Below are 27,473 nucleotides of genomic sequence, written 5' to 3' on the forward strand. Positions count from 1 at the left end.
TAGAGTCAAATAGTTCTTCCTCCCAGAATCCTCAATCAGATTCATTGGTAAGATCTCATTTAAGTGTTCTCTGGAAACCCTCCTAGTATGAAACATGTTTATAAACAGAAATGAAGTGATAAACAGATTGTTTCTGAAGGAACTGGCACCTTTTCCATCTACACAAACAGTTTCTAAGTCCTATTTTCTTAACTTTTACTCATAATTTTGTTTTATAGAATATTAAAAGAAGGCAGAAAAGAATTGAAAAATATGTATATTAAGCTTCAATTTTAAGATTTATTCCTAAGTTTAACAACTTGTTGTACATAAAGTCTATTACATTCATTAGGGAAACATAAGAACCAGGTTTACATGTATTTTGAATTAAATACATTAATGATTTGGGAGCAGAGCTCTTAAAATTAGTCACTTTGAAGATATCATTTTTCTACATTTATATAAGGATGTTATCAATATGTTATTGTGATGTGTATACCAAGTTTCCTGGATTTCAGAAGGCATTTTTGGCTTCATAATTACTGAAAGTAGTTATGACTAAAAATGTCTCTTTAATTGGCAATGATCATCAGAAAAGTTTTTGGTAATAGTGTGTAGGCTGAAATTCTACAATCTATGTTTGTACTAAATAAATGTTACATAGTAACTTATTTCTTTATCCATAATCTTTAACGTGAAGGGTGTTGAGTTAGAGAACTGGAAGAAAATTTAAAACATGACTACTAGTCCATCTATAATTTTATAAAGCCTTAATTAGAAAACATAACTTCAAAGGCTGACTGGGAATAAAATCTTTGTGTCTCTAAAATTCTGAAATCTGCTTTGAGAGGTTCAGGATGACTAATGTAGAATTCCAAGTTACAAATACTACACACCAAAGGTATCTTATTAGAGGAAGAACAAAGCAAGTCCCAGTTAGCATGCACAAATAGAGCCTCCACAGCAGCCTGGCCTAAGGCATTAGTCTGCGGCCACACTGGGAGATTATTTTTAATCACTTTTAGATTTCAAGATCTTAGAAATCTTTAGATCCGGGTATGTACATACTTTTTCTGTAGGCTACTAGGAGTTAAGAACACCTATATTTATCATGAGATTAGAGGTAGAAAGAAATATTTCTCCCAAAGAGGCCCTACTTTAAATGGATTATTTGTTTAAGAAGAATGTTAAGGATTTTATTCTGCTAAAAAAACAAAGAGAGTTCTGTTTAAAAGAACTTTAGTGCCATTTAGCTCTTTTGTTGAAAAAATATGCAGGTAATTGTGTTTCTATTTGGGAGAGTATTCCTAAATTAGTTATTTCAAATGTCTGAAAAATGAGAAGCTGTTTTTGATTTGTCTTTTGATGCAAAAGAAACCAGATTCCACAAATATAAACTGATAGGAAGTAACTTAAGTTTGAAACAGTGTACGGTAAATGCATTTAACATCGTCTTGCTAGATAGATGAAGCAACAGAATTCCTATTATAGCTACCACTGCATCTATGGAAAAGTTTTCAGTCTTTTGTCCTCATTTACTTCCTTAAGAGGGCTTGAAAACATCCAACAGAGAAACAAACAGGATGTATTCACAGCTGTGCTCCTAGGAAATTAACAAAACTAATAAAGTACCGAATTACTATATTAGCCATGTCTTCAAAGCCTCACCAAGGAATCTTTATCCATTACGGTATATTCCTTGAAGTAATAATAGTAAGGTTACAAAGAAAGGTGACACCAGTAAAATCTCACTGTATAAATTTTATCTTAAAATATGCAGTAGCAATGTTACTACAGGGGCAGTGGCTTGGGCCTTTGTGACCACACTCATATTTCAGATATAAAGATGCTCCATTTACTGTTTCCAGTTACAACTCTATATCAAAAATAAGTGTAATGCTAGGGACCATTAATTGGATGACATGAATAAACATTTGCCCAAATTTCTACCTTATCAGGTTCAGAATCTGATATACTAGAAAATAATGTTAAATTCACCCTTAAAAACAAGAAGGGTGAATTTTAGCCTAAGCGTAATTTCAGGAATTGTGTCCTTGGTTTTTTGCACCTTGAGTTGAAAATGGTAAGCTGACATAAACAGCATCTTCATAGCAAATGAACTATGAAAAGACTGGAGATAAAACACATTTGGAGGTGATGGCACTCCAATTCTTACCTTTTCTTTCACTTCACATTTCAATCACTCAGTATGCCATTTTAGAAGGCTAGCTCTAAAGAAAATTGTCCTTTGATGGCACAACAAAAGTGTAATGAACAGAAGTCTCAGAAGGGCTCAAACAGAGTTTGAACCTCTTTTTCTTATCTATGTGAAAGGAATACAACTAAGCTTACTGTTACAGGGTCATAAAGGGATCTGCTGGACACAGTAATTTATTAATAACAAATTAACAGTATACTGTTAACCCAAAAGAAAAATGGTCAAGGATATGAATAGTCAATTCACTGAAAAATGCAAATAGTCAACGAGCAAAAATAACACTTCTAGTCTATCACATTGGCAAATATTAACTAAATTATAATATTCAGTGTCAGGAGAGGAAAACAAAACTGACCCGGGAGTGTAGCTAGTTCAACTCCTCTAATGGACAGTCTGGCAATAAGAATAAAAAAGCTTAGGCGTGTGCATGGCCTCTGTCCTAAAACTTCTTCTAGAAATATATTCTAAGAAAATAAGTGGATAAATGTACCAAGATGTATATACAAAGAAGGTGTATATACAGGGAGGCCTAGGTAGCACTATTTATTAAATAATAGAGACTAACTGAAAATAAATGTTCAATATTAGGTGGTAAATCTAACATGCATATTCATACAACAGACAAGGAGATCTAGACCTATATTTACTGATGGGAAGATGGGTCCAATTACAGGTGTTTAAAAATAAAACAAAACAAAAAATGCTAGTTTTTATACAAAACAGTATATATAGAATTATCTACATTGGTAGGAAAAAACTATTACTGAAGTATGTAATTTTACTTAATATACATATATATGAAAAAAGGATATGTATAAAAATATTAATAGTGATCTATTATTTTAGACTATGTTCTAGTTCAGCTAAATTAGCACTTATCAGCATAAAAGTAATTAGCGATTTTATTTTATATAATAAAAAAGGGAGGGGTGAAATAGAGAATTACCACAACAGTAAAGTTACTAAGGACGAAAGTGGGCAAAAGCTTTACATAGACTTTTTTTTGGCAATGGTAATTCTCATCATACATTAACCTGTAGATGTACTACCCACCCTTTGATTTTCTCTCTTTTCTTTCCAACTAAGGATGCTTTTTATTTTCCTTTGGTCTGTGAGTTGCCACCTTTACATGGTAACTGTGTTATGAAAATAAATGTGGCCAAAAAAATCCATTTGGGAATGTAATTCTTTCCTACTTTCTATATCCTTTCATTTAGAGCTACTTCATTTCCAACACCTGTCCAAAAGATTCATGTGTTACTACTAATTTCCTAGTGCTGTGCTTAGTCGTTCAGGCATGTCCAACTCTTTGTGACCCTATGGACTGTAGCCTGCTAGGCTCCTGTCCATGGGGATTCTCCAGGCAAGAGTACTGGAGTGGGTTGCCATGCACTCCTTCAGGCAGATTCTTTACCAGCTGAGCTACCAGGGAAGCCCAATTTCCTAAGAGAGTCATATATTTTATTTGAAGTTATTTTCAGGGGCAATCTCAGTTTTACCTTTAATTATCCTCTTTAAGCAGGACTATGACCATTATATATCAACAAGAACAAAGTGATCATGAGCCAGTATTTGTATGTAGATGGCATAGCCAAATTAATCAATAGTTAACTGCCAAGTCTGCTAATGACAACAAATACGTTAGCAAGACAGTAAATACTTAGAGACCTCAATGCTATTGCTCTTAATTTCCCCTTCGGGCATATAAAAGAGCAGAATAATCAAAAGCTTTAAAAACAAAACCAGATCAATCATGAGCATTGTACATCAGGAAAAAATACTAGAAAGATTTTTCTCAACTGAGTTATACAAGAAATTAGGTGAAGAAGTAAGCTACATTTGGAAGTTTTGTAAAAATCTGGGCACCTGCTCCTCGACATTTCACTTGTATCCGAAATGTTTTATATACTCTATAACTAAGGTCCAGATTTGGGTTCTGAAGCCCTAATTCTTAGGCACCTATAGACAGTTCAAATTCTTTTCTTGCTCTCATTACATTTTCTTTAATTTATAGCCTGTATATTTCTATATTTTAAAAGAAAATAGTGACCAGTAATGATGTCTTTTAAAGAGTCTGTTATTTTATTATTTCAATGCAAGGTGAAGCTTAGCAAATAAACCAGTCTCCCGGTATTATCCAGTTTGGTCACTCATTTATTGTAAAATAAAAGTCACTATTTTAAAAGCATGCATAAATGAATTAGCCGGAGGTGAGAAATACTGTAATAAATCTGGCTAAGGGTAATTTCTGATGAGAAACTGATATATCTCTTTCCCAAAAATGTTCGAGAAAAAAGCTACAAAAGTCAGAAAAGAAATCTGAGTCATAAACAATTTTCTTTTTTATTACATAGTTGAAAACTAATGTAAATTTTATTCATACACCTGGTTTAAACTGATTTTTAAAAATCATTTACTGGAAAACTGAGAGAAAAAAATAATTCAGATAATTTTGATTAGCTCAAAGAAATAATATGACAATGATAAAAGCTCATTTATTGAGCACTTCCTACATGCTAGGTTCCAGCTCTAACACAGTCCTAGCTAGATGACAGAAGCAAAGCACAGAGGAGTTAGAAAAGCTGTCAAATATTATGTAGGAAACCAGATTTAAACGTGGTCATTTTGAGTAGAGTTCAGGTTCTTAACATATGATGACATATCACAAACAAAATGCCATCACCATAAAAATACAAGGTTGAATGGCAAGTATGTAAAGATTAAAAAAATTTTTTTAACCTAATGCTGATGCAAAAATATCCTTCTGTTGGTACTTTTGATTTTATTATGAGGGCAGAGACGGCACGCATCCAAATCCCTATCCTAAATTCTTAAATGATGCTGATACTAAATAATTTAAAATCAATTTCCATAGATTTATCATATGGACAGGAATACTCATTTCCAAGGGTAATTTACCTAAGGAAAATACAACCAGTTCAACAAAACTTACAATGGTAATGAGACAAATTTTATTTTAAAAGTTATTTCCCTGTTGAATATATTATGAGATATTTTAAATTATATTGGAAGTGAGACTTGAAACCCACTTTGATGCTATAACATATCCTATAGACCATGTCCACAAAAGTTGCTGAATGCTGTCTGAAGAAACAGATATCACAGCATAGTTAAAAACCAGATACCTTCTACTCGCTTCAGTTCAATTTGAAATCTTTCAGGAGTACCTCCTATATGGTGAAATTCCAAGCTATTCAACAACAGAGGATACAAAGGGCACATGCATGCCTGACAGAGAAACTATTTAGCAGATAAGGAAGGCTTGTTTAATGCTTGATGTTACTATTTAAAATTCAAACCAAAACAAGTGGCCCAACCAAAAGACTTCTAGGAACTGGGAAAGCAGGCTGAAATATAGCACAGACAGACTCAAGTCCACTCTATGCATTCATACAGTACCTGGGAGCTGAATCTGTGAACATCGTCAGAGGCACTGACTAGATCAGTGGGAGACATGGAGGAAGAGCGACTATAGGGCTACCAGAGACAGACAAAGAAAAAACCAAGTAATCAGAACAAAGGCGCAACAGAGCATTCAGTACCAACTTCCAAACACAAGATAAAGAAAGAGAGAACAAAGCACTATATGAAACAGGCTCAGCAGCGAGGGCTGACTTCATGCACCTATTATGTGTAATGCTCCAAAATCCTTCTATAAAGAATGCAGGCTGCCAAAAATACAAAATGGTATCACTTAACCCCAGAGAAAAAAGCTTTAATATTGCTGGCCACGTCTCTGGTTAACTGTTTTGGACAAGCCATTCCCTATCCCCACCCTTCTTTTCCCTTGAATAAAAACGGAAGAACATTACAGTCAGAAGAAGATTTCTAACAGTTTTTGGAGGATGTCTATGGAAGAAAACATGTAACACCAAACAAAAAAATCTCATTACTTAAATTCAGAAAAATGAAGAAAACTTATGTAACAGTGAAGAATACAGCATATACTTTCAGTAAACTCTGGCATTAGCTTACCTTTTGGACAAATCTATGAGTCCCCACAGAAGAAAAGGCATCTCCAGATGGCATTGAAGTAGACCAATGTAACCTGACCTTTTCACTCTGCGACTAAGAAAGCACATAATTTTAAATAGGAAGGTTACAAAGTGTATTTTGCAACTTAAGAGTGGACAGTGTAACATTTAATTACTTAACAGTTTCAGTTCAGTCAGTTCAGTCGCTCATTCAGTGTGTCCGACTCTTTGCCACCCCATGAATCGCAGCACGCCAGGTCTCCCTGTCCATCACCAACTCCCGGAGTTCACTCAGACTCACGTCTATTGAGTCAGTGATGCCATCCAGCCATCTCATCCTCTGTCGTCCCCTTCTCCTCCTGCCCTCAATCTAGTATTTATAAATATTTGAATTATGAAGCTACTTCTAAAGACACAAGTCTTGCCAAATCTTGACACTTGATGTATCCTGATTTTCTTTCAGATTCCAAAGATACTAACCTTAGACCAAGGATATGGATAGCCCCTTGAATATTTCTTTTTTCAAAGGCTAAAGAAGTTTTCATTGATTCTCTTCAATTCCAACTCAACCACCATACTGATATTCAGTAGAGGAGCATTTTAAGCCAGAAGGGATGATCTGAATCATCCTGTCCAAGCACTTGTTTCAAAGATTAGAAAACCAAGGCCCAGAGGATTTAGGCAATACGTGTTGAGCTACATAGTTAGTGGCAAAACTCAAGACTAACTTGTCTTGATCTCTTGAAAAGTTCAAAACTCTTCCCCAAATAACCCAGATTAAAACAAAAGGAAAAACACAGTGAAGGGGAAAAAACTAACCAAAAAAAACCTAAACACCAAAAAAAAAAGCACCCAAATACAAGGATGCTATTTCAGATGCTACATTTTTGGCACCCAAAATGAGAACTCACTTAGGAACTGGAAGTTTTAGAGTTCTGCATGTTAAAAAACGGGAAATGAGATCTATAAAATGAACATGAAAAGCAAACAGCCACTGTTGCAGATGACTTACCTTGGGTAGACAGATCAGTAAATGGGCACTATCAACTTAAAAACGATGCACAACATGAGAGCTGTGAGCCAAGTTTCACTTGGGGAAAATGAGGACCACAGCCTAGGAAGGAGCATGGCAGATAGCTCTGAGACACTGCTCCATAGAGGCAGTGAGGGAAGGTCAGCATATTTATGATTTTGGTGAAGGGGGAGTATATGTAATCAAATGCATTTTTGCATATGTCAGCTAGTCACCAGTAGCAGAAATCACCATGAAGGAATTCAGTGAACTGGGCTCATAAAATCACGTCCTAAAGATATCTATCTGAAGGCCTATTCTGCCAATTTCCCCAGAGCACGGAGTGCCTCATTCCTCCTCTCCAACCTGTACTCTGTTTAGGGAGTGCTGAAGGACAGCAGTTGCAGCAGCACCTGTGATTTAATCCATATAGAGGCAGGTGGCAAGTGCCCATCTGCAGGTGACAGCATAATAGCCTTCACTGCCTTTAAAATCAAAAGGAATAAACAAGCCAATTTTTTATGCAAGTTAATTTAGGATATACAACTGACACACATGACTTATTTCTAAGATGCTTATAGTCTTGAGAATAACTAAAATTCAAGCATAAGTACCATCTAGTGGTTAAGTTCAGTTCAGTTCAGTTAGTCATATCTGGCTCTTTGCAATCCCATGGACGGCAGCACACCAGGCCTCCCAGTCCATCACCGACTGCCAGAGCTGGCTCAAATTCATGTCCATTGAGTCGGTGATGCCATCCAACCATCCCATCCTCTGTCATTCCCTTCTCCTCCTGCCTTCAGGTAGCCAAAGTATTGGAGTTTCAGCTTCAGCATCAGTCCTTCCAATGAACATTCAGGACTGATTTCCTTTAGGATGGACTGGTTGGATCTCCTTGCAGTCCAAGGGACTCACAAGAGTCTTCTTCAACACCACAGCTCAAAAGCATCAGTTCTTCAGCACTCAGCTTTCTTTATGGTTCAACTCTCACATCTGTACATGACTTCTGGATAAACCACAGCTTTGATTAGACAGACCTTGCTGGCAAAGCAATGTCTCTGCTTTTTAATATGCTATCTAGGTTGGTCATAACTTTTCTTCCAAGGAGTAAGTGTCTTTAATTTCATGGCTGCAGTCACCATCTGCAGTGATTTTGGAGCCCAAGAAAAGAAAGTCTGTCACTGTTTCCATTGGTTCCCCATCTATTTGCCATGAAATGATGTGACCAGATATCATGATCTTAGTTTTCTGAATGTTGAGTTTTAAGCCAGCTTTTTCACTCTCCTCTTTCACTTTCATCAAGAGGCTGTTTAGTTCCTCTTTCCTTTCCATCACAAGGGTGGTGTCATCTGCATACCTAAGGTTACTGATATTTCTCCCGGCAATCTTGATTCCAGCTTGTGCTTCCTCCAGCCCAGCGTTTCTCATGATGTACTCTGCATATAAGTTAAATAAGCAGGGTGACAATACACAGCCTTGACGTACTCCTTTCCCGATTTGGAATCAGTCCGTTGTTTCATGTCTAGTCCTAAGTGTTGCTTCTTGACCTGCATACAGATTTTTTAGGAGGCAGGTAAGGTGGTCTGGTAAACCCATCCCTTGAAGAATTTTCCAGTTTGCTGTGATTCACACAGTCAAAGGTTTTAGCGTAGTCAGTGAAGCAGAAGTAGATGTTTTTCTGGAACTCTCTTGCTTTTTCTATGATCAAACGGATGTTGGCAATTTGATCTCCTGTTCCTCTGCCTTTTCTAAATCCAGCTTGAACATCTGGAAGTTCTCAGTTCACATACTCTTGAAGCCTGGCTTGGATAATTTTGACCATTACTTTCCTAGCATGTGAGATGAGTGCAATTGTGCGGTAGTTTGAGCATTCTTTGGCATTGCCTTTCTTTGGGATTGGAATGAAAACGGACCTTTTCCAGTCCTGTGGCCACTGCTGAGTTTTCCAAACTTGCTGGCATATTGAGTGTAGCACTTTCACAGCATCATCTTTTAGGATTTGAAATAGCTCAACTGGAATTCCATCACTTCCACTAGCCTTGTTTGTAGTAATGCTTCCTAAGACCCACTTGAATTAGCATTCCAGGATGTCTGGTTCTAGGTGAGTGATCACACCATCATGGTTATCTGGGTGATAGAGATGTTTTTTGTATAGTTCTGTGTATTTTTGCCACCTCTTCTTAATACCTTCTGCTTCTGTTAGGTCCATACCATTTCTGTCCTTTATTGTGCCCATCCTTGCATGAAATGTTCCCTTGGTTATCTCTAACTTTCTTGAAGAGATCTCTAGTCATTCCCAATCTATTGTTTTCCTCTATTTCTTTGCACCAGTCACTTAGGAAGGCTTTCTTATCTCTCCTTGCTATTCTTTGGAACTCTGCATTCAGATGGATATATCTTTCCTTTTCTCCTTTGCGTTTTGTGTCTCTTCTTTTCTCAGCTATTTGTAAGGCCTCCTCAGACAACTATTTTTCCTTTTTGCATTTCTTTTTCTTGGGGATGGTTTTCATCACAGCCTCCTGTACAATGTTAGGAACCTAGTGGTAATATATGGTACCATCTAGTGGTAAAACATGGTAACTGCACTGTTGCAGAATTAAGGTAAAGTGAAAAAGTGAAAGAAAGTGCTAGTTGCTCAAAAGTGTCTGACTCTTAGGGACCCCATGTACTGTAGCTCACCAGGCTCCTCCATCCATGGAATTCTCCAGACAAGAGTACTGGAATGGGTAGCCACTCCCTTCTCCAGGGGATTTTCCCAACCTGGGGATTGAACCTGGGTCTCCTGCACTGCAGGCATATTCTTTACCATCTGAGTCACAGGGAAGCCTCTAAAGAAGGTGAAGACCCAAATTAATCTTGAAACTGAGTTGAAGGATTTAAGAAATACTTCCCTTCAATTTCCCAGAAGGGCTTGGTATAATTGCTGTGAATTTAATGATGATAAAACACTAAGCATGTAAAGTTTAAAAATAAAATAAAATTTAAAATTAAAAAAAAAAAAAAAAACACTAAGCAAAGTTAAAAGTGAGGAAGTAATTATGGTGAAGGTAGTGAAAGCAATAAATGAGTTAACAATAAAAACTGAATGGTACTAACATAGAAGAAAAATAAATTCTTGGTCATCTTCCTTTCAAATTCATATAGTATTTGGTGATGAAGAGAAATTCAAAGAGACTGTTTTAACTCAGAGCAAATATATGTTTTGTTATTAATAGAATGATAATAAAATTGGATAATGATAATAGAATTATAATAAAATTGGCTGAGAGAAATATCAATAATCTCAGATATGCAGATGACACCACCCTTACGGCAGAAAGTGAAGAACTAAAGAGCCTCTTGATGAAAGTGAAAGAGGAGAGTGAAATAGCTGGCTTAAAATTCAACATTCAGAAATCTAAGATCATGGCATCCAGTCCCATCATTTCATGGCAAATAGATGGGGAAAAAATGCAAAGAGTGACAGACTTTATTTTTGGGGGGCTCCAAAATCACTGCAGATGGTGACTTCAGCCATGAAATTTAAAGAAGCTTTCTCCTTGGAAGAAAAGCTACGACCAACCTAGACAGGATATTAAAAAGCAGAGATATTACTTTGCCAACAAAGGTCCATCTAGTTAAAGTTATAGTTTTTCCAGTAGTCATGTATGGATGTGAGAGTTGGACTATAAAGAAGGCTGAGTGCCAAAGAATTGATGCTTTAGAACTGTGGTGCTGGAGAAGACTCTTGGGAGTTCCTTGGACTGCAAGGAGATCCAACCAGGCCATCCTAAAGGAAATCAGTCCTGAATATTTATTCATTGAAGGACTGCTGCTGAAACTGAAACTCCAATACTCTGGCCACCTGATGTGAAGTGACTCATTGGAAAAGACCCTTATGCTGGGAAAGACTGAAGGCGGGAGACAAGGGGATGACAGAGGATAAGGTGATTGGATGGCATCACTGACTCAATGGACTTGAGTTTGAGTAAGCTCCAGGAGATGGTGATGGACAGGGAAGCCTGGTGTGCTGCGTCCATGGGGTCGCAAAGAGTCTGACACAACTAAATGGCTGGACTGAACTGAAAATTGGATACTTCAAAGAGAACAGGCAGAATATTTCCATTCAATTTCATGTTATTTATGCATGCTTCGTTTCAACAATTATTAGTCTTCTTTCTATTGCTTGAAAATTGATCAATGAAAAAAGTGACTTATAAAGGTTCTTCTATATTTGTAGACTCAATGTAGTTCATTTTTAGGTTATTAGGATCATGATTTCAAATTCTATTTATATGAAATATACATCAAGGATTTAAAAAAATTTTTTAAATTTACATACCTGTTCTTCTATTTTATCTTGTCTGTCAAGAGCAGCTTCAACAGCATCAAAGAACTCCTCTTCATTAATCAAACTGTTTGGGCCTTCCTATTTAGACACATGGAGAGGGAGAAAAAAGCAGTTGATTCAAGAAAACAGAAAACAGTGATAGTCCTGGCATTAACTCTCGGAGAAAATTTAGAAGTGAGCCGTCAAACATTTTGGAACCAGTTAGTACACTAAGGTAATACACAAAGATGAACAACATATGTTCTATGCAAAACCACTAGTGTTACAATTAATTCATTCACTTGGTACTCAAATACTTACTATATATTCACCAAGACTGTGTTAGGGCAAATATAGTTAGCAGGGGGTTAATGAACTATGGCCAATATGCTCTATCCAAAATCACTGGTGTTACAATTAATTCACTCATTTGGTACTCAAATACTTACTATATATTCACCAAGACTGTGTTAGGGCAGATACAGTTTAACGGGGTTGGTGAACTACATGGCCAATTCTAGTCCACTGTCTACTTTCAGAATGGCCTTTAAGCTCAGCATTTCATTTTTAAGTGGTTGAGAAACAAGAGAGTAACATTTCAAAGAATTCCTGGTGGTCCAGTGGTTAGGACTCTGCACTCTCCCTGACGAAGGTCCGAGTTCAATCTCTGGTTGGGAAAGTAAGACCCCACAAGTGGAGCGGTGCCCCCAAGCCCAAATCATGACATGGGAATTGTATGAAATTAGGGCTTTACTGGGACATAATCACGCCCATTCATTCATAGACTGTCCGTGTCGGCTTTCATGCTACAGTGGCAGAGTTGAGTACCTGTGACGTGAGTACTTGTCAGAAACCATATAGAATTGCAGGGAGGTTTTAAGTACAAAGTTGCAGAAGGTCTATAGCCGATGAAAAGTACCAACAGGGTTTCTGAAGGGGATCTTCCTAAGTAAAGACAATTACGTCATAGAGAAAAAAGTTGAACTAATGCTTGAAAGCCTGCTTAGAACAGTAAAGCAGTGGCTCCCAATCACTTGAGGAACTGCCTGGGGAACTTATTAAAATGAAAAGTCCCAGGCCCCAATTCACAGAAGTTACTTTTTAGTAGGTCTTGGGTAGAGCCAGGAATATGCATGTTAATAAGTCCTCCTAGTAGTTCTAATGCAAGTAGAACCTCAGCTGCATCACAAGATAAAAATACAAAGAATAACAGCAAAAAGGAAACAAGCAAGGTATGTACAAGCAAGGTGTCTTGCGGTGATAAAACACATTTAAGTGGACTGAACAACAAGTAGACTACAAGCGGAACAACAGCGCTATTGGGGTCCAGAGGAGGCTACCTCATGGTTCTTAATGGCATATTGAGTATTTTGAATTAAAGTTACATAAGAAATGGCCGATGCAAGAGGAACACTCTGACACTCCAATCTCCCTGAAAACAGGAAACAAATCTCATGTGAAACGTGCATTCCCTGCATCCAGAGGTTGCTTTGTTGTTGCTGTTTAGCTGCCAAGTCGTGTGACTTCCGATCGCATGGATTATAGCCCGCCAGGCTCCTTTGTCCATGGAATTTTCCAGGCAAGGATATTGGAGTACGTTGCCATTTCTTCCTCCAGGGGGCCTTTCTGACCCAGGGATCAAGCCCTGGTGGATTCTTTACTACTGAGCCACCATCCGAGGCCCTATCATCCTATCAATTCCTCAAAAATTTATTGTTTTTTTGTTGAATGAGCATAAAAGCTGAATGCTTTGGCCTCTTTTTAGGTCCCATTTCTGTGAGACTCCGCCATGCAGATGAATTAAAATTTGTTTTTCTCTTGTTAATCTGTCTCATGTCAATTTTATTATTAGTCCAGGCACAAGAACTCAAGGAGGGTAGAGGGGGGAATATTCCTCTCCCCAGCAGCTTCATATTATGGTTAAACTGAAGGCTGAAAAGGCAGGCTTGGGTTTAAGTTTCCTAAATTTTTAAATATACAAAATAAGACAAATGAACTATTGTGGGTCTGTCTGGAATCTTCCCAATTAAGACTGAAAATTCCAAGTCACCACAACTCCATTAAAAAGTCTGTAGTAACTCATCTCTACCCTGCCACAGCCTGGGGCCCTTCACAAGAAGAGCAGGAGGAACTGTGCTCTAGCGCTTCTGTTATTTGGCACAGGCATATCAGAAATCCTGATTCAGTGCAACAGTTCTAGAGGGTCATGAAAGTCACTTCAAAACCCCCCTGAACTTTTTAATTTAACTACAACACACATAAAAGTGCACATCTCAATGAATTACCAAAATATCTGTTTGGCACGTGGATTATTCTGAGCTAGCTAAAAACAAACAAAGGCCTGAAAGATTCAGGAAGAAATTCTGATTTTCCCCTCTCAGACAAAGTTTCTGTGCCGAGAACACAGCAATCACTAGAGAGATCTGCACGGAATGTGGGCTAGATGTTATGAGGGAAACTCAGCAGGATCTACAGACCAGAGCCTGCAGTGTGCCACATTTTCTGCGTGGCCCAGCAAACAATGGTTTACCAAACATCTGCTTTTCCCTCTTCATGTGAATTACCTTACCCGTCTTTTAAGTTCCAAACCACTATGTCCCCATCTTTTGTCTTTAGCTGAAGATGCTATTTAAGGTGAGAATTTCGGCCATTTTGGGGAGTTACTCAGTTTCCCTGGATTTTTCCCACATAGACATATCATTAAACCTTGATTTTCTCCTGTTCATCTGTTCTGTGTCAATTTAATTTTTTAGATGAGCCAGAAAAAACAAAGAAAGGTAGAGGAAGATTTATCCCTCCCTAACATAACCATCTAATGACCAGCTATATCATGAAAGAGAGTCCTGCAAGACGCCCTTTATAAAGCCAAAACATTTCAGACACTCAAATGTCAACAGAATCATTTTGGTCTCTGTTGATGTTACAAAACCATAAAATACCAAAAATCTATTCTGAACTCAAATGTTTTCTAATGATTTTTAAATTCCACTGATCATAACCACATCTATACTTTACGAAGTTCAATCTATTCAAGAGTGAGAGTCTCAGGAGTCTACCAATTGGGAACTACAGTGCTAAAAATCTGAGAAAGAACTGGAATAAATTTTCCTTTATTAAAATATTTAAGTTCTCATGGCAAAAAAAAAAAAATTGTAAAAATGTAAGGTGACAGATGTTGTGATCATGTTACAGCATATATGTATACTGAAAGTTGCTCAGTCATGTCCAACTCTCTGCGACCCCATGGACTATACACTCCATGGAATTCTTCAGGCCAGAATACTGGCGTAGGTAGCTTTTCCTTCTCCAGGGATCGAACCTAGGTCTCCCACACTGCAGGCAGATTCTTTACCAGCTGATCCACAAGGGAAGCCCAAGAATACTGGAGTGGGTAGCCTATCCCTTCTCCAGCGGATATTCCTGAGCCAGGAATTGAACCAGAGTCTCCTGCATTGCAGGTGGATTCTTTACCAACGGAGCTATCAATTCAGTTCAGTTCACTTGCTCAGTCATGTCCAACTCTTTGCGACCCCATGAATCACAGCACGCCAGGCCTCCCTGTCCATCACCAACTCTCGGAGTTTACCCAAACTCATGTCCATTGAGTCAGTGATGCCATCCAGCCATCTCATCCTCTGCCGTCCCCTTCTTCTCCTGTCCCAAATCCCTCCCAGCATCAGGGTCTTTTCCAATGAGTCAACTTTTCACATGAGGTGGCCAAAGTACTGGAGTTTCAGCTTCAGCTTCAGTCCTTCCAATGAACACCTAGGACTGATCTCCTTTAGGATGGACTGGTTGGATCTCCTTGCAGTCCAAGGGACTCTCAAGAGTCTTCTCCAATACCAGAGTTCAAAAGCATCAATTCTTTGGTGCTCAGCTTTCTTCACAGTCCAACTCTCACATCCATACATGACCACTGGAAAAACCATAGCCTTGACCAAATGGACCTTTGTTGGCAAAGTAATGTCACTGCTTTTTAATATGCTATCTAGGTTGGTCATAACTTTCCTTCCAAGGAGTAAGCGTCTTTTAATTTCATGGCTGCAATCACCATCTGCAGTGATGGAAGCCCATATATGTATGTATGTATGTATGTGTGTGTGTGTACCAAAGCATTACATCGTACACCTTAAACTTACACAATGTTATATGTTAATTATATTTCAACTAAGTTGTAAATAAATAAATGTCCTCTGAAGTAAAAACAAAAAACTTATCTATCTCATTAAGCTTGCCAAAGGAAAGAGCTATTTATTGCTAAGTCTATGGGACACTGCAGAGTCTTTATCTTACTTGCCCTATTAGCAGAGTTTCTTATGCTAATGATCTTCATTGGTGCCCTCATCCTCCTCAGTTCAGTTAGTTCAGCTGCACAATTGTGTCTGACTTTGTGACCCCATGGATTGTAGCACCCCAGGCCTCCTTGTCCATCACCAACTCCCGGAGCTTGCTCAAACTCATGTCCATCAAATCGGTGATGCCATCCAACCATCTCATCCTCTGTCATCCCCTTCTCCTCCCGCCTTCAATCTTTCCCAGCATCAGGGTCTTTTCTGAGTCAGTTCTTCACATCAGGTGGCCAAAGTATTGGAGCTTCAGCTTCAGCATCAGTCCTTCCAATGAATATTCAGGACTGATTTCCTTTAGGATGGACTGGTTGGATCTCCTTGTAGTCCAAGGGACTCTTAGAAGTCTTCTCCAACACCACAGTTCAAAAGCATCAATTCTCTAGCACTCAGCTTTCTTTATAGTCCAACTCTCACATCCATACATGACTAGTGGAAAAACCATAGCTTTGACTAGATGGACCTTTGTTGACAAAGTAATGTCTCTGCTTTTTAATACGCTGTCTAGGTTTGTCATAGCTTCCCTCTGGGATTTGTAATTTCCCAGTCCTCTTAGGCTTCCCAGGTGGCTCTACTGGTAAAGAATTTGCCTGCCAATGCAGGAGACATAAGAGAACAGGGTTCAATCCCTGGGCTGGGCAGATCCTCAGGAGGAGGGTACAGCAATCCACTCCAATATTCATACTTAGAGAATCCCATGGACAGAGAAGCCTGGTAGGCTATGGCCATGGACAGAGGAGCCTGGTGTGTTACGTAGTCTGTAGGGTCACAAACGATCAGACATGACTGAAGCAACTCAGCATGCACTTGGGCTTCCCAGGTGATGCCATCTGGGAATGCACCAGCCAATGCAGAAGACACGGGTTCATCCTTGGGTCAGGAAGATCCCTTGGAGTAGGGGAATGGCAACCCACTCTAGTATTCTTTGCCTAGAAAATTCCATGGACAGAGGAGCCTGGTGGGCTATAGTCCATGGGGTTGCAAAGAGTTGGACACAACTAAGCATTCACCTATGCACTGGGAAAAGCAAGCACTTTTTCGGGTTCCCGAGCAGGTTCCTCCTCTGTCTACTCCGTAAATGTGAGTGCTCCTCAGGGTTCCACCTTTGCTCTCCCCACAGCATTCTTACTATTTCTATGACTTCAGTCATCATCTGAAGATTCCCAAGTTCACAGCCTGTCATCTCACTCCTAAATGCAGATCTTTACATCTAATAATACATAAGATAGACTCCTCATGTGAAAGTTTAAACTTATATGCACCAGGTCTAAAATCTGTTCTTCCCTCTCCACATCAATATGTCTTAGGCAGAAACCTGGGCCTGTTCTTGAAATCCTTTTTTCCCTCATTCAGTTACCACATACTACTTTCCAAATACCTGATTTGTCTATGTACATTCCTACTGTTCTATCCGAATTTAGTTCAGTTCAGTCGCTCAGTCGTGTCCGACTCTTCAAGACACCATGAATCGCAGCACACCTGGCCTCCTTGTCCATCACCAACTCCCGGAGTTCACTCAGACTCACATCCATTGAGTCAGTGATGCCATCCAGCCATCTCATCCTCTGTCGTCCCCTTCTCCTCCTGCCCCCAATCCCTCCCAGCATCAGAGTCTTTTCCAATGAGTCAACTCTTCACATGAGGTGGCCAAAGTACTGCAGTTTCAGCTTTAGCATCATTCCTTCCAAAGAAATCCCCGGGCTGATCTCCTTCAGAATGGACTGGTTGGATCTCCTTGCAGTCCAAGGGACTCTCAAGAGTCTCCTCCAACACCACAGTTCAAAACCATCAATTCTTCGGCACTCAGCCTTCTTCACAGTCCAACTCTCACATCCATACATGACCACTGGAAACACCATAGCCTTGACTAGATGTTGGCAAAGTAATATCTCTGCTTTGGAATATTCTATCTAGGTTAGTCATAACTTTCCTTCCAAGGAGTAAGCATCTTTTAATTTCATGGCTGCAATCACCATCTGCAGTGATTTTAGAGCCCCCCAAAATTAAGTCTGACACTGTTTCCACTGTTTCCCCATCTATTTCCCATGAAGTGATGGGACCGGATGCCATGATCTTCGTTTTCTGAATGTTGAGCTTTAAGCCAACTTTTTCACTCTCCCCTTTCACGTTCATCAAGAGGCTTTTTAGTTCCTCTTCACTTACTGCCATAAGGGTGGTATCATCTGCATATCTGAGGTTATTGATATTTCTCCCAGCAATCTTGATTCCAGCTTGTGTTTCTTCCAGTCCAGCGTTTCTCATGATGTACTCTGCATATAAGTTACATAAGCAGGGTGACAATATACAGCCTTGACGGACTCCTTTTCCTATTTGGAACCAGTCTGTTGTTCCATGTCCAGTTCTAACTGTTGCTTCCTGACCTGCATACAGATTTCTCAAGAGGTAGGTCAGGTGGTCTGGTATTCCCATCTCTTTCAGAATTTTCCACAGTTGATTGTGATCCACAAAGTCAAAGGCTTTGGCATAGTCAATAAAACAGAAATAGATGTTTTTCTGGAACTCTCTTGCTTTTTCCATGATCCAGCGGACGTTGGCAATTTGATCTCTGGTTCCTCTGCCTATTCTAAAATCAGCTTGAATATCAGGAAGTTCACAGTTCATGTATTGCTGAAGCCTGGCTTGGAGAATTTTGAGCATTACTTTACCAGCATCTGAGAGGAGTGCAATTGTGCGGTAGTTTGAGCATTCTTTGGCATTGCCTTTCTTTGGGATTGGAATGAAAACGGACCTTTTCCAGTCCTGTGGCCACTGCTGAGTTTTCCAAATTTGCTGGCATATTGAGTGCAGCACTTTCACAGCATCATCTTTCAGGATTTGAAAGAGGTCAACTGGAATGCCATCACCTCCACTAGCTTTGTTCATAGTGATGCATTCTAAGGCCCACTTGACTTCACATTCCAGGATGTCTGGCTCTAGGTCAGTGATCATACCATTGTGATTATCTGGGTCGTGAAGATCTTTTTTGTATAGTTCTTCTGTGTATTCTTGCCACCTCTTCTTAATATCTTCTGCTTCTGTCCTTTATCGAGCCCATCTTTGCAAGAAATGTTCCCTTGGTATCTCTAATTTTCTTGAAGCGATCTCTAGTCTTTCCCATTCTGTTGTTTTCCTCTATTTCTTTGCACTGATCGCCGAGGAAGGCTTTCTTATCTCTTCTTGCTATTCTTTGGAAGTCTGCATTCAGATGCTTATATCTTTCCTTTTCTCCTTTGCTTTTCGCTTCTCTTCTTTTCACAGCTATTTGTAAGGCCTCCTCAGACAGCCATTTTGCTTTTTTGCATTTCTTTTCCATGGGGATGGTCTTGATCCTTGTCTCCTGTACAATGTCACGAACCTCATTCCATAGTTCATCAGGCACTCTGTCTATCAGATCTAGGCCCTTAAATCTATTTCGCACTTCCACTGTATAATCATAAGGGATTTGATTTAGGTCATACCTGAATGGTCTAGTGGTTTTCCCTACTTTCTTCAATTTAAGTCTGAATTTGGTAATAAGGAATTCATGATCTGAGCCACGGTCAGCTCCTGGACAGGATGTGGTCCACTGGAGAAGAGAATGGCAAACCACTTCAGTATTCTTGCCTTGAGAACCCCATGAACAGTATGAAAAGGCAAAATGATAGAATACTGAAAGAGGAACTCCCCAGGTCAGTAGGTGCCCAATATACTACTGGAGATCAGTGGAGAAATAACTCCAGGAAGAATGAAAGGATGGGGCCAAAGCAAAAACAATACCCAGCTGTGGACGTGACTGGTAATAGAAGCAAGGTCCGATGCTGTAAAGAGCAATATTGCATAGGAACCTGGAATGTCAGGTCCATGAACCAAGGCAAATTGGAAGCGGTGAAACAAGAGATGGCAAGAGTGAATGTTGACATTCTAGGAATCAGCAAACTAAAATGGACTGGAATGGGTGAATTTAACTCAGATGACCATTGTATCTACTACGGCAGGCAGGAATCCCTCAAAAGAAGTGGAGTAGCCATCATGGTCAACAAAAGAGTCCGAAATGTAGTACTTGGATGCAATCTCAAAAACAACAGAATGATCTCTGTTCGTTTCCAAGGCAAACCATTCAATATCACAGTAATCCAAGTCTATGCCCCAACCAGGAACACTGAAGAAGCTGAAGTTGAATGGTTCTATGAAGACCTATAAGACCTTTTAGAACTAACACCCAAAAAAGATGTCCTTTTCATTATAGGAGACTGGAATGCAAAAGTAGGAAGTCAAGAAACACCTGGAGTAACAGGCACATTTGGCCTTGGAGTACGGAATGAAGCAGGGCAAAGACTAATAGAGTTTTGCCAAGAAAATGCACTGGTCGTAGCAAACACCCTCTTCCAACACCACAAGAGAAGACTCTACACATGGACATCACCAGATGGTCAACACCGAAATCAGATTGATTATATTCCTTGCAGCCAAAGATGGAGAAGCTCTATACAGTCAACAAACATAAGACTGGGAGCTGACTGTGGCTCAGATCATGAACTCCCTATTACCAAATTCAGACTTAAATTGAAGAAAGTAGGGAAATCCGAATTTAAGCTATCTTCAATTCTTACCTCTAATACCGAAAAGAGTCTCCAAGCCCTTGGTCACAACTGTCATCTTAAGTCCACTCTCCTCACTGCAGGAAGCAGGAATGACTTTCTAAACTTTAGATCTGGTAAGTTCCTGTACCTCAAACCCATTGCCTGAGGCAGATTTTTCCAGCCAGTCTTGCCACTCCCTACTGTGTACAGGCCCCACCCTCCACATATAAGTGCTTTGTGTTACCCTGGGGCAAAATGCTCTCTTTTCTTTCTGGGTCTTCAAATGTTTTCTTTTCTATTTGCTTGCCTATAAGCAAATACTTTCCAGGCTATCCACTTGGTTAATAAATACTAAGCTCAGTCCTTCTTAAGGTTTTAGCTCAGATGTTACTATACCTGGAAGCCATCCCTGACTTAATATCCTCCCAGTGTTAAAGTGTTTCATAACAAACATTATTCTAATCACCCATTAACTACTCTGTGTTCCCATTATATATGTACTTAGTTGGATTCCCCCGCAGCTTGGTGGTAAAGAACCCACTTGCCAATTCAGGAGACACAGGTTCAATCCCGACCCTCCAGGGTCGGGAAGATCCCCTGGAGAAGTAAATAGCAACCTATTTCAGTACTCTAGCTTAGGAAATCCCATAGACAGAGGAAACCGGCAGGCTATAGTCCACCAGGTTGCAAAGAGTCAGACATGACTTACTGACTAAACAACAACAACAAGGTCCCTGGGCAGGATCCTTGTTTGTCTTATTCTTAAAATATCACCCATGCCCAGCAGGGCTTCCCTGATGGCTCACCTGGTAAAGAATCCACCTGTAATGCAGGAGACCTAGATTTGATCCCTGGGACGGGAAGATCCCCTGGAGAAGAGAAAGGCTACCCACTCTAGTATTCTGGCCTGGAGAATCCCATGGACTGTATAGTCCATGGGGTTGCAAAGAGTCAGACACAACTGAATGACTTTCACATTCAGTGTTTATAAAACCAAGATAAATGATGATGACGATAATGGGCTTTTAAAATTTCATTAATGATTTTAAAGTGTTTGCTTGTTCACTTTTATGCCTAGCAGTGTCTTGCATTAGTTATATCTTAAGGAATGGATTTAAGATTATAATTTCTGAGGCTACAGATGACAGAAACAGCTAAATCTTTGTTCAGTAACTAGTACACTGTGAATGTTTGATAAGAACAAAACAAAGTCAAAGTTTGAATTAGTGTCTAAAATCCAGTGGTTCAAAACTTGAAAAGGAGAAAAATGTGTAAGAACAGGCACTAGTTTAAGGATTATATAACTTGAAACTACAGGGATTTGACATAAAATTTGTATTTTATGACAAGAAAAAAATTTAAACATAGAAAAAAACTTTTCCCTTTGGCCCCCTTTCCCTCCATTACTTATTATATATCTGCATTATGCATCATGACCAAATCTTCCCCATCAGGAAAAATACCTGCCTAAGGGCTTCCTTTGGAGAAGGCAATGGCACCCCACTCCAGTACTCTTGCCTAGAAAATCCCATGGACGGAGGAGCTTGGTAAGCTGCAGTCCATGGGGTCACTAAGAGTTGGACACGACTGAGCTACTTCACTTTCACTTTTCACTTTGCCTGGAGAATCCCAGGGACGGGGGAGCCTGGTGGGTTGCCATCTATGGGGTTGCACAGAGTCGGACACAACTGAAGCGACTTAGCAGCAAGGGCTTCCTTGATGGCTCAGCTGGTAAAGAATCTGCCTGCAATGCAAGAGACCTGGGTTCGATCCCTGGGTTGGGAAGATCCCCTGGAGAAGGGAATGGCTACCCACTCCAGTATTCTGGCCTGGAGAATTCCACAGACTGTATAGTCCATGGGGTCGCAAAGAGTAGGAAATGACTGAGGAACTTTCACTTTTCAATCCTAACGCAATAGTTTCCTAGTATCAACAAGACAACTCCTAAAAAGATAAACTTCTTTCTTGATCCTGTAAGGCATCACATGACATCACTTTATTCCGGTAGAACTGGGTTGTGCAAACTGTCGATATTACATCATTTGATGTACTGCTCCCATCTCAAGTTATTCTACTATGCTTTGACTTCTAATGGGCACAACAGTTCTCCCCAATTTGGCTTGAATACAATTTTCCATTTCTTTCTCAGACAGACTGATTAATTTTTATCAACATGCATGGTTTAGCTGGCAGGATGTCAGAGATGCCCACTAAATGACACTTGGGAGTCCACACAGAACCCATGCTCAGTGACAAGCATGGGCCCACAGAGCCCCACCAGCTTACCAGGACTCCTCAGGTGTTCTGGTGAGCTCTCCTAGAATCCAATCTCATAGTTTGAATGACGATCCTGAAAATTTTATTCATGCTATTTCACTTCAGATTTGGAGTCTCAAGGGGCACTTGTGCACTTCTTAGGCAGGACCTAGGGATTCTGGACAAGGGGCCCAGGGAAACACAGATGGCTGGGTATTTGTTAAATTTGGCTTAAATTGAAAAAAAAAAAAAAAACAAAGGTTGATATATGGTCTGAACAAAGCTTTTGTTAGTGAAATGAGAGAATGAATTACTCAGCTCTGAGAATAAGGGAGTTCCACTACAATCATTAAGTAAATTAAGTAAACACTACTCATGGGGGGAACTGAGGGGAAGCACAAGCGAGGCTGATCACCTATGGTCCAGGCACCAGTGGTAGCTGCAGGCTGTCACAGGGAGAACCACGCCCTGCGAGGTGAGCTCCTTGGGGCCAGACTCAGAACAAGCACACATCTGATCTGACACTCTGTCCTCAGAATGTTCTTCAGATCATATCTCATATCCCACATCTGAATTAGGCTACAAAATAGTGAGAAATTGTGCCTTACAGCCAAACCCTTTGGGTGGGCAGTCACCATTGGGAATACCAACTGGGTTTATGTATGCTTGCAAGTTCTTAAATGCAACTAGAATGACTTCAGCCCTGAAATGGTCGAAATAGGTTCTTTTAGCACTTCCAAACTGATTTTTTGCAACAGCAGTAAGTTTTTCTTTTCTAAAATTATATTAGCAGGGAAAAATATTCATCAGGCTAGCTTCTTAGACCCTTTGAGTGGGAAGGTCTACTAAATTGTTAAAATTTTACAGAGTTCTCATCTTAAATATCGTACCTATTTTAATTGGTAAACATAAGCCCCCAAAGACTTCAAAATTTCAAGTCTCATTGAAAGATTTGTTGTAAAAGGCTAAAAAAGAGATTAATGATATAAAAGGTACCTAAAACTTTAACTACTGTTCCCCACTATTAATAATCTTCCGTCTGAATTGCCTTTCTACTCACAAAACACTATCAAATGGTTACTTTTAGAAACAGGAACACATGAGGCTTGTAGGCAAGCCTCTTCAGATCAAAGGCCAAACAAGGGCCACAGTTAGAATTTCTTAAAACCAGGGAGAATCCTCAAAATTGTTTACAAATGGATTACCAAGTTGGGAGGTGGGAGGCCAATGGTCTGACTAAACTGACCATAGGTGATACTTGAAGCCTGACAGAATTCGAGAGGGCTAGCTGGGAAGAGGCTCTCCCCCCACCCCGCCCCCTGTAAGCTAAATGAAGGAAAGAAAGATTCCAACAAAAGTGAATGGGTATGTCAGTCCTTTGCTGGTGTCACTGAGATGGCCACCCAATTCTTTGAGAAAGGGGGGGGGGGGGAAGCCAAACCAAAAACCTTATTTTACAAATCTAGCCTTTACAGCATCAGAAGGGTAGCTCCAGAAACAACCCAAAGCCCACCAATCCTTTTACCACTACCAAAATGTCCCCTAATTATCTTAAGAGGTTTGTAAATAAAGGAAAAAATAATAATTCTGGCCTTGAGATGGGGTAAATAACTTGTTACTTGACTTCTCAAATACAAATGTGAATTGTCTCTCATCAGTCAGTTCAGTTTAGTTCAGTCGCTCAGTCGTGTCTGACTCTTTGGGACCCCGTGAATTGCAGCATGCCAGGCCTCCCTGTCCATCACCAACTCCCGGAGTTCACCCAAACTCATGTCCACAGAATCGGTGATGTCTCTCATAAATACTAGCAAAGAGTTTAACAATCTAAACAGGTGATCTTGATTTGTTCCATTTGGCAGAAACCCAAATAGAATTCAACCTCTTTTATAACTGATGGATTTTACATCACTACAACTGATTTTTGGCTGAAATTCAGTAATATGTGTGTTTACTCGTATCTCTATATAAGTGCTGTAGATGTGTGGTACTGTCAGAATTATTTGGTAAAAGAGCTCTATTTAATTGGTTTAAAGGCAATTAAGCTCTTATGTAAGTACTCAGAAATATATAAGAACCTGGTCAGAATGAATTTCAGGTTTATATGGTCCATGATATATTTAGTACCGACTTTATATATGTTTTTAAGTTAGCTTAAGCTTGTTTGCTTAACTAATACAGAAATGTCTTTAGAGCATCAGTTCAGTTCAGTCGCTCAGTAATGTTCAACTCTTCAAGACACCATGAATCGCAGCACACCTGGCCTCCCTGTCCATCACCAACTCCCGGAGTTCACTCAGACTCACATCCATCGAGTCAGTGATGCCATCCAGCCATCTCATCCTCTGTCGTCCCCTTCTCCTCCTGCCCCCAATCCCTCCCAGCATCAGAGTCTTTTCCAATGAGTCAACTCTTCGCATGAGGTGGCCAAAGTACTGCAGTTTCAGCTTCAGCATCATTCCCTCCAAAGAAATCCCAGGGCTGATCTCCTTCAGAATGGACTGGTTGGATCTCCTTGCAGTCCAAGGGACTCTCAAGAGTCTTCTCCAATACCACAGTTCAAAAGCATCAATTCTTCGGCGCTCAGCCTTCTTCACAGTCCAACTCTCACATCCATACATAACCACAGGAAAAACCATAGCCTTGACTAGATGGACCTTTGTTGGCAAGGTAATATCTCTGCTTCTGAATATGCTATCTAGGTTGGTCATAACTTTCCTTCCAAGGAGTAAGCATCTTTTAATTTCATGGCTGCAGTCACCATCTGCAGTGACTTTGGAGCCCCCCAAAATAAAGTCTGACACTGTTTCCACTGTTTCCCCATCTATTTCCCATGAAGTGATAGGACCGGATGCCATGATCTTCGTTTTCTGAATGTTGAGCTTTAAGCCAACTTTTTCACTCTCCCCTTTCACTTTCATCAAGAGGCTTTTTAGTTCCTCTTCACTTTCTGTCATAAGGGTGGTGTCATCTGCATATCTGAGGTTATTGATATTTCTCCCAGCAATCTTGATTCCAGCTTGTGTTTCTTCCAGTCCAGCGTTTCTCATGATGTACTCTGCATGTAAGTTAAATAAGCAAGGTGACAATATACAGCCTTGACGGACTCCTTTTCCTGTTTGGAACCAGTCTGTTGTTCCATGTCCAGATCTAACTGTTGCTTCCTGACCTGCATACAGATTTCTCAAGAGGTAGGTCAGGTGGTCTGGTATTCCCAACTCTTTCAGAATTTTCCACAGTTGATTGTGATCCACAAAGTCAAAGGCTTTGGCATAGTCAATAAAACAGAAATAGATGTTTTTCTGGAACTCTCTTGCTTTTTCCATGATCCAGCGGATGTTGGCAATTTGATCTCTGGTTCCTCTGCCTTTTCTAAAACCAGCTTGAACATTAGGAAGTTCACGGTTCACGTATTGCTGAAGCCTGGCTTGGAGAATTTTGAGCATTACTTTACCAGCATCTGAGAGGAGTGCAATTGTGCGGTAGTTTGAGCATTCTTTGGCATTGCCTTTCTTTGGGATTGGAATGAAAATGGACCTTTTCCAGTCCTGTGGCCACTGCTGAGTTTTCCAAATTTGCTGGCATATTGAGTGCAGCACTTTCACAGCATCATCTTTCAGGATTTGAAAGAGGTCAACTGGAATTCCATCACCTCCACTAGCTTTGTTCATAGTGATGCATTCTAAGGCCCACTTGACTTCATATTCCAGGATGTCTGGCTCTAGATGAGTGATCACACCATCATGATTATCTTGGCTGTGAAGATCTTTTTTGTACAGTTCTTCTGTGTATTCTTGCCACCTCTTCTTAATATCTCCTGCTTCTGTTAGGTCCATACCATTTCTGTCCTTTATCGAGCCCATCTTTGCATGAAATGTCCCCTTGGTATCTCTAATTTTCTTGAAGAGATCTCTAGTCTTTCCCATTCTGTTGTTTTCCTCTATTTCTTTGCACTGATCGCTGAAGAAGGCTTTCTTATCTCTCCTTGCTATTCTTTGGAAGTCTGCATTCAGATGGGTATATCCTTCCTTTTCTCCTTTGCTTTTCGCTTCTCTTCTTTTCACAGCTATTTGTAAGGCTTCCCCAGACAGCCATTTTGCTTTTTTGCATTTCTTTTCCATGGGGATGGTCTTGATCCCTGTCTCCTGTACAATGTCACGAACCTTATTCCATAGTTCATCAGGCACTATATCAGATCTAGGCCCTTAAATCTATTTCTCACTTCTACTGTATAATCATAAGGGATTTGATTTAGGTCATACCTGAATGGTCTAGTGGTTTTCCCTACTTTCTTCAATTTCAGTATGAATTTGGCAATAGGGAGTTCATGATCTGAGCCACAGTCAGCTCCCAGTCTTGTTTTTGTTGACTGTATAGAGCTTCTCCATCTTTGGCTGCAAAGAATATAATCAATCTGATTTCGGTGTCGACCACCTGGTGATGTTCATGTGTAGAGTCTTCTCTTGTGTTGTTGGAAGAGGGTGTTTGTTATGACCAGTGCATTTTCTTGGCAAAACTCTATTAGTCTTTGCCCTGCTTCATTCCGTATTCCAAGGCCAAATTCGTCTGTTACTCCAGGTGTTTCTTGACTTCCTACTTTTGCATTCCAGTCCCCTATCATGAAAAGGACATCTTTTTTGGGTGTTAGTTCTAAAAGGTCTTGTAGGTCTTCATAGAACCGTTCAACTTCAGCTTCTTCAGCGTTCCTGGTTGGGGCATAGACTTGGATTACTGTGATACTGAATGGTTTGCCTTGGAAATGAACAGAGATCACTGTCTTTTTTGAGATTGCATCCAAGTAC

General features: G+C 39.9%; 1 protein-coding gene across 3 annotated transcripts in view; it reads right to left on the reverse strand.

The window, feature by feature from the left end:
• Positions 1-27,473, reverse strand: part of CERT1 (ceramide transporter 1) — a 131,425-nt gene that overhangs the window by 14,891 nt on the left and 89,061 nt on the right. For 2 of the 3 annotated variants that reach the window (XM_005890090.3, XM_070377230.1), the window contains 3 exons: positions 11,526-11,612; positions 6,194-6,286; positions 5,618-5,695 (listed from right to left, as the gene is read on the reverse strand). In XM_005890090.3, the coding sequence (XP_005890152.2) occupies positions 5,618-5,695; positions 6,194-6,286; positions 11,526-11,612 (258 nt within the window). The remainder of the gene's footprint in view (positions 1-5,617; positions 5,696-6,193; positions 6,287-11,525; positions 11,613-27,473) is intronic. The other variant, XM_005890091.2, reaches the window with a different exon arrangement.

The sequence above is a fragment of the Bos mutus genome, chromosome 10, assembly GCF_027580195.1.
Source record: "Bos mutus isolate GX-2022 chromosome 10, NWIPB_WYAK_1.1, whole genome shotgun sequence".
NCBI classification, from domain to species: domain Eukaryota; kingdom Metazoa; phylum Chordata; class Mammalia; order Artiodactyla; family Bovidae; genus Bos; species Bos mutus.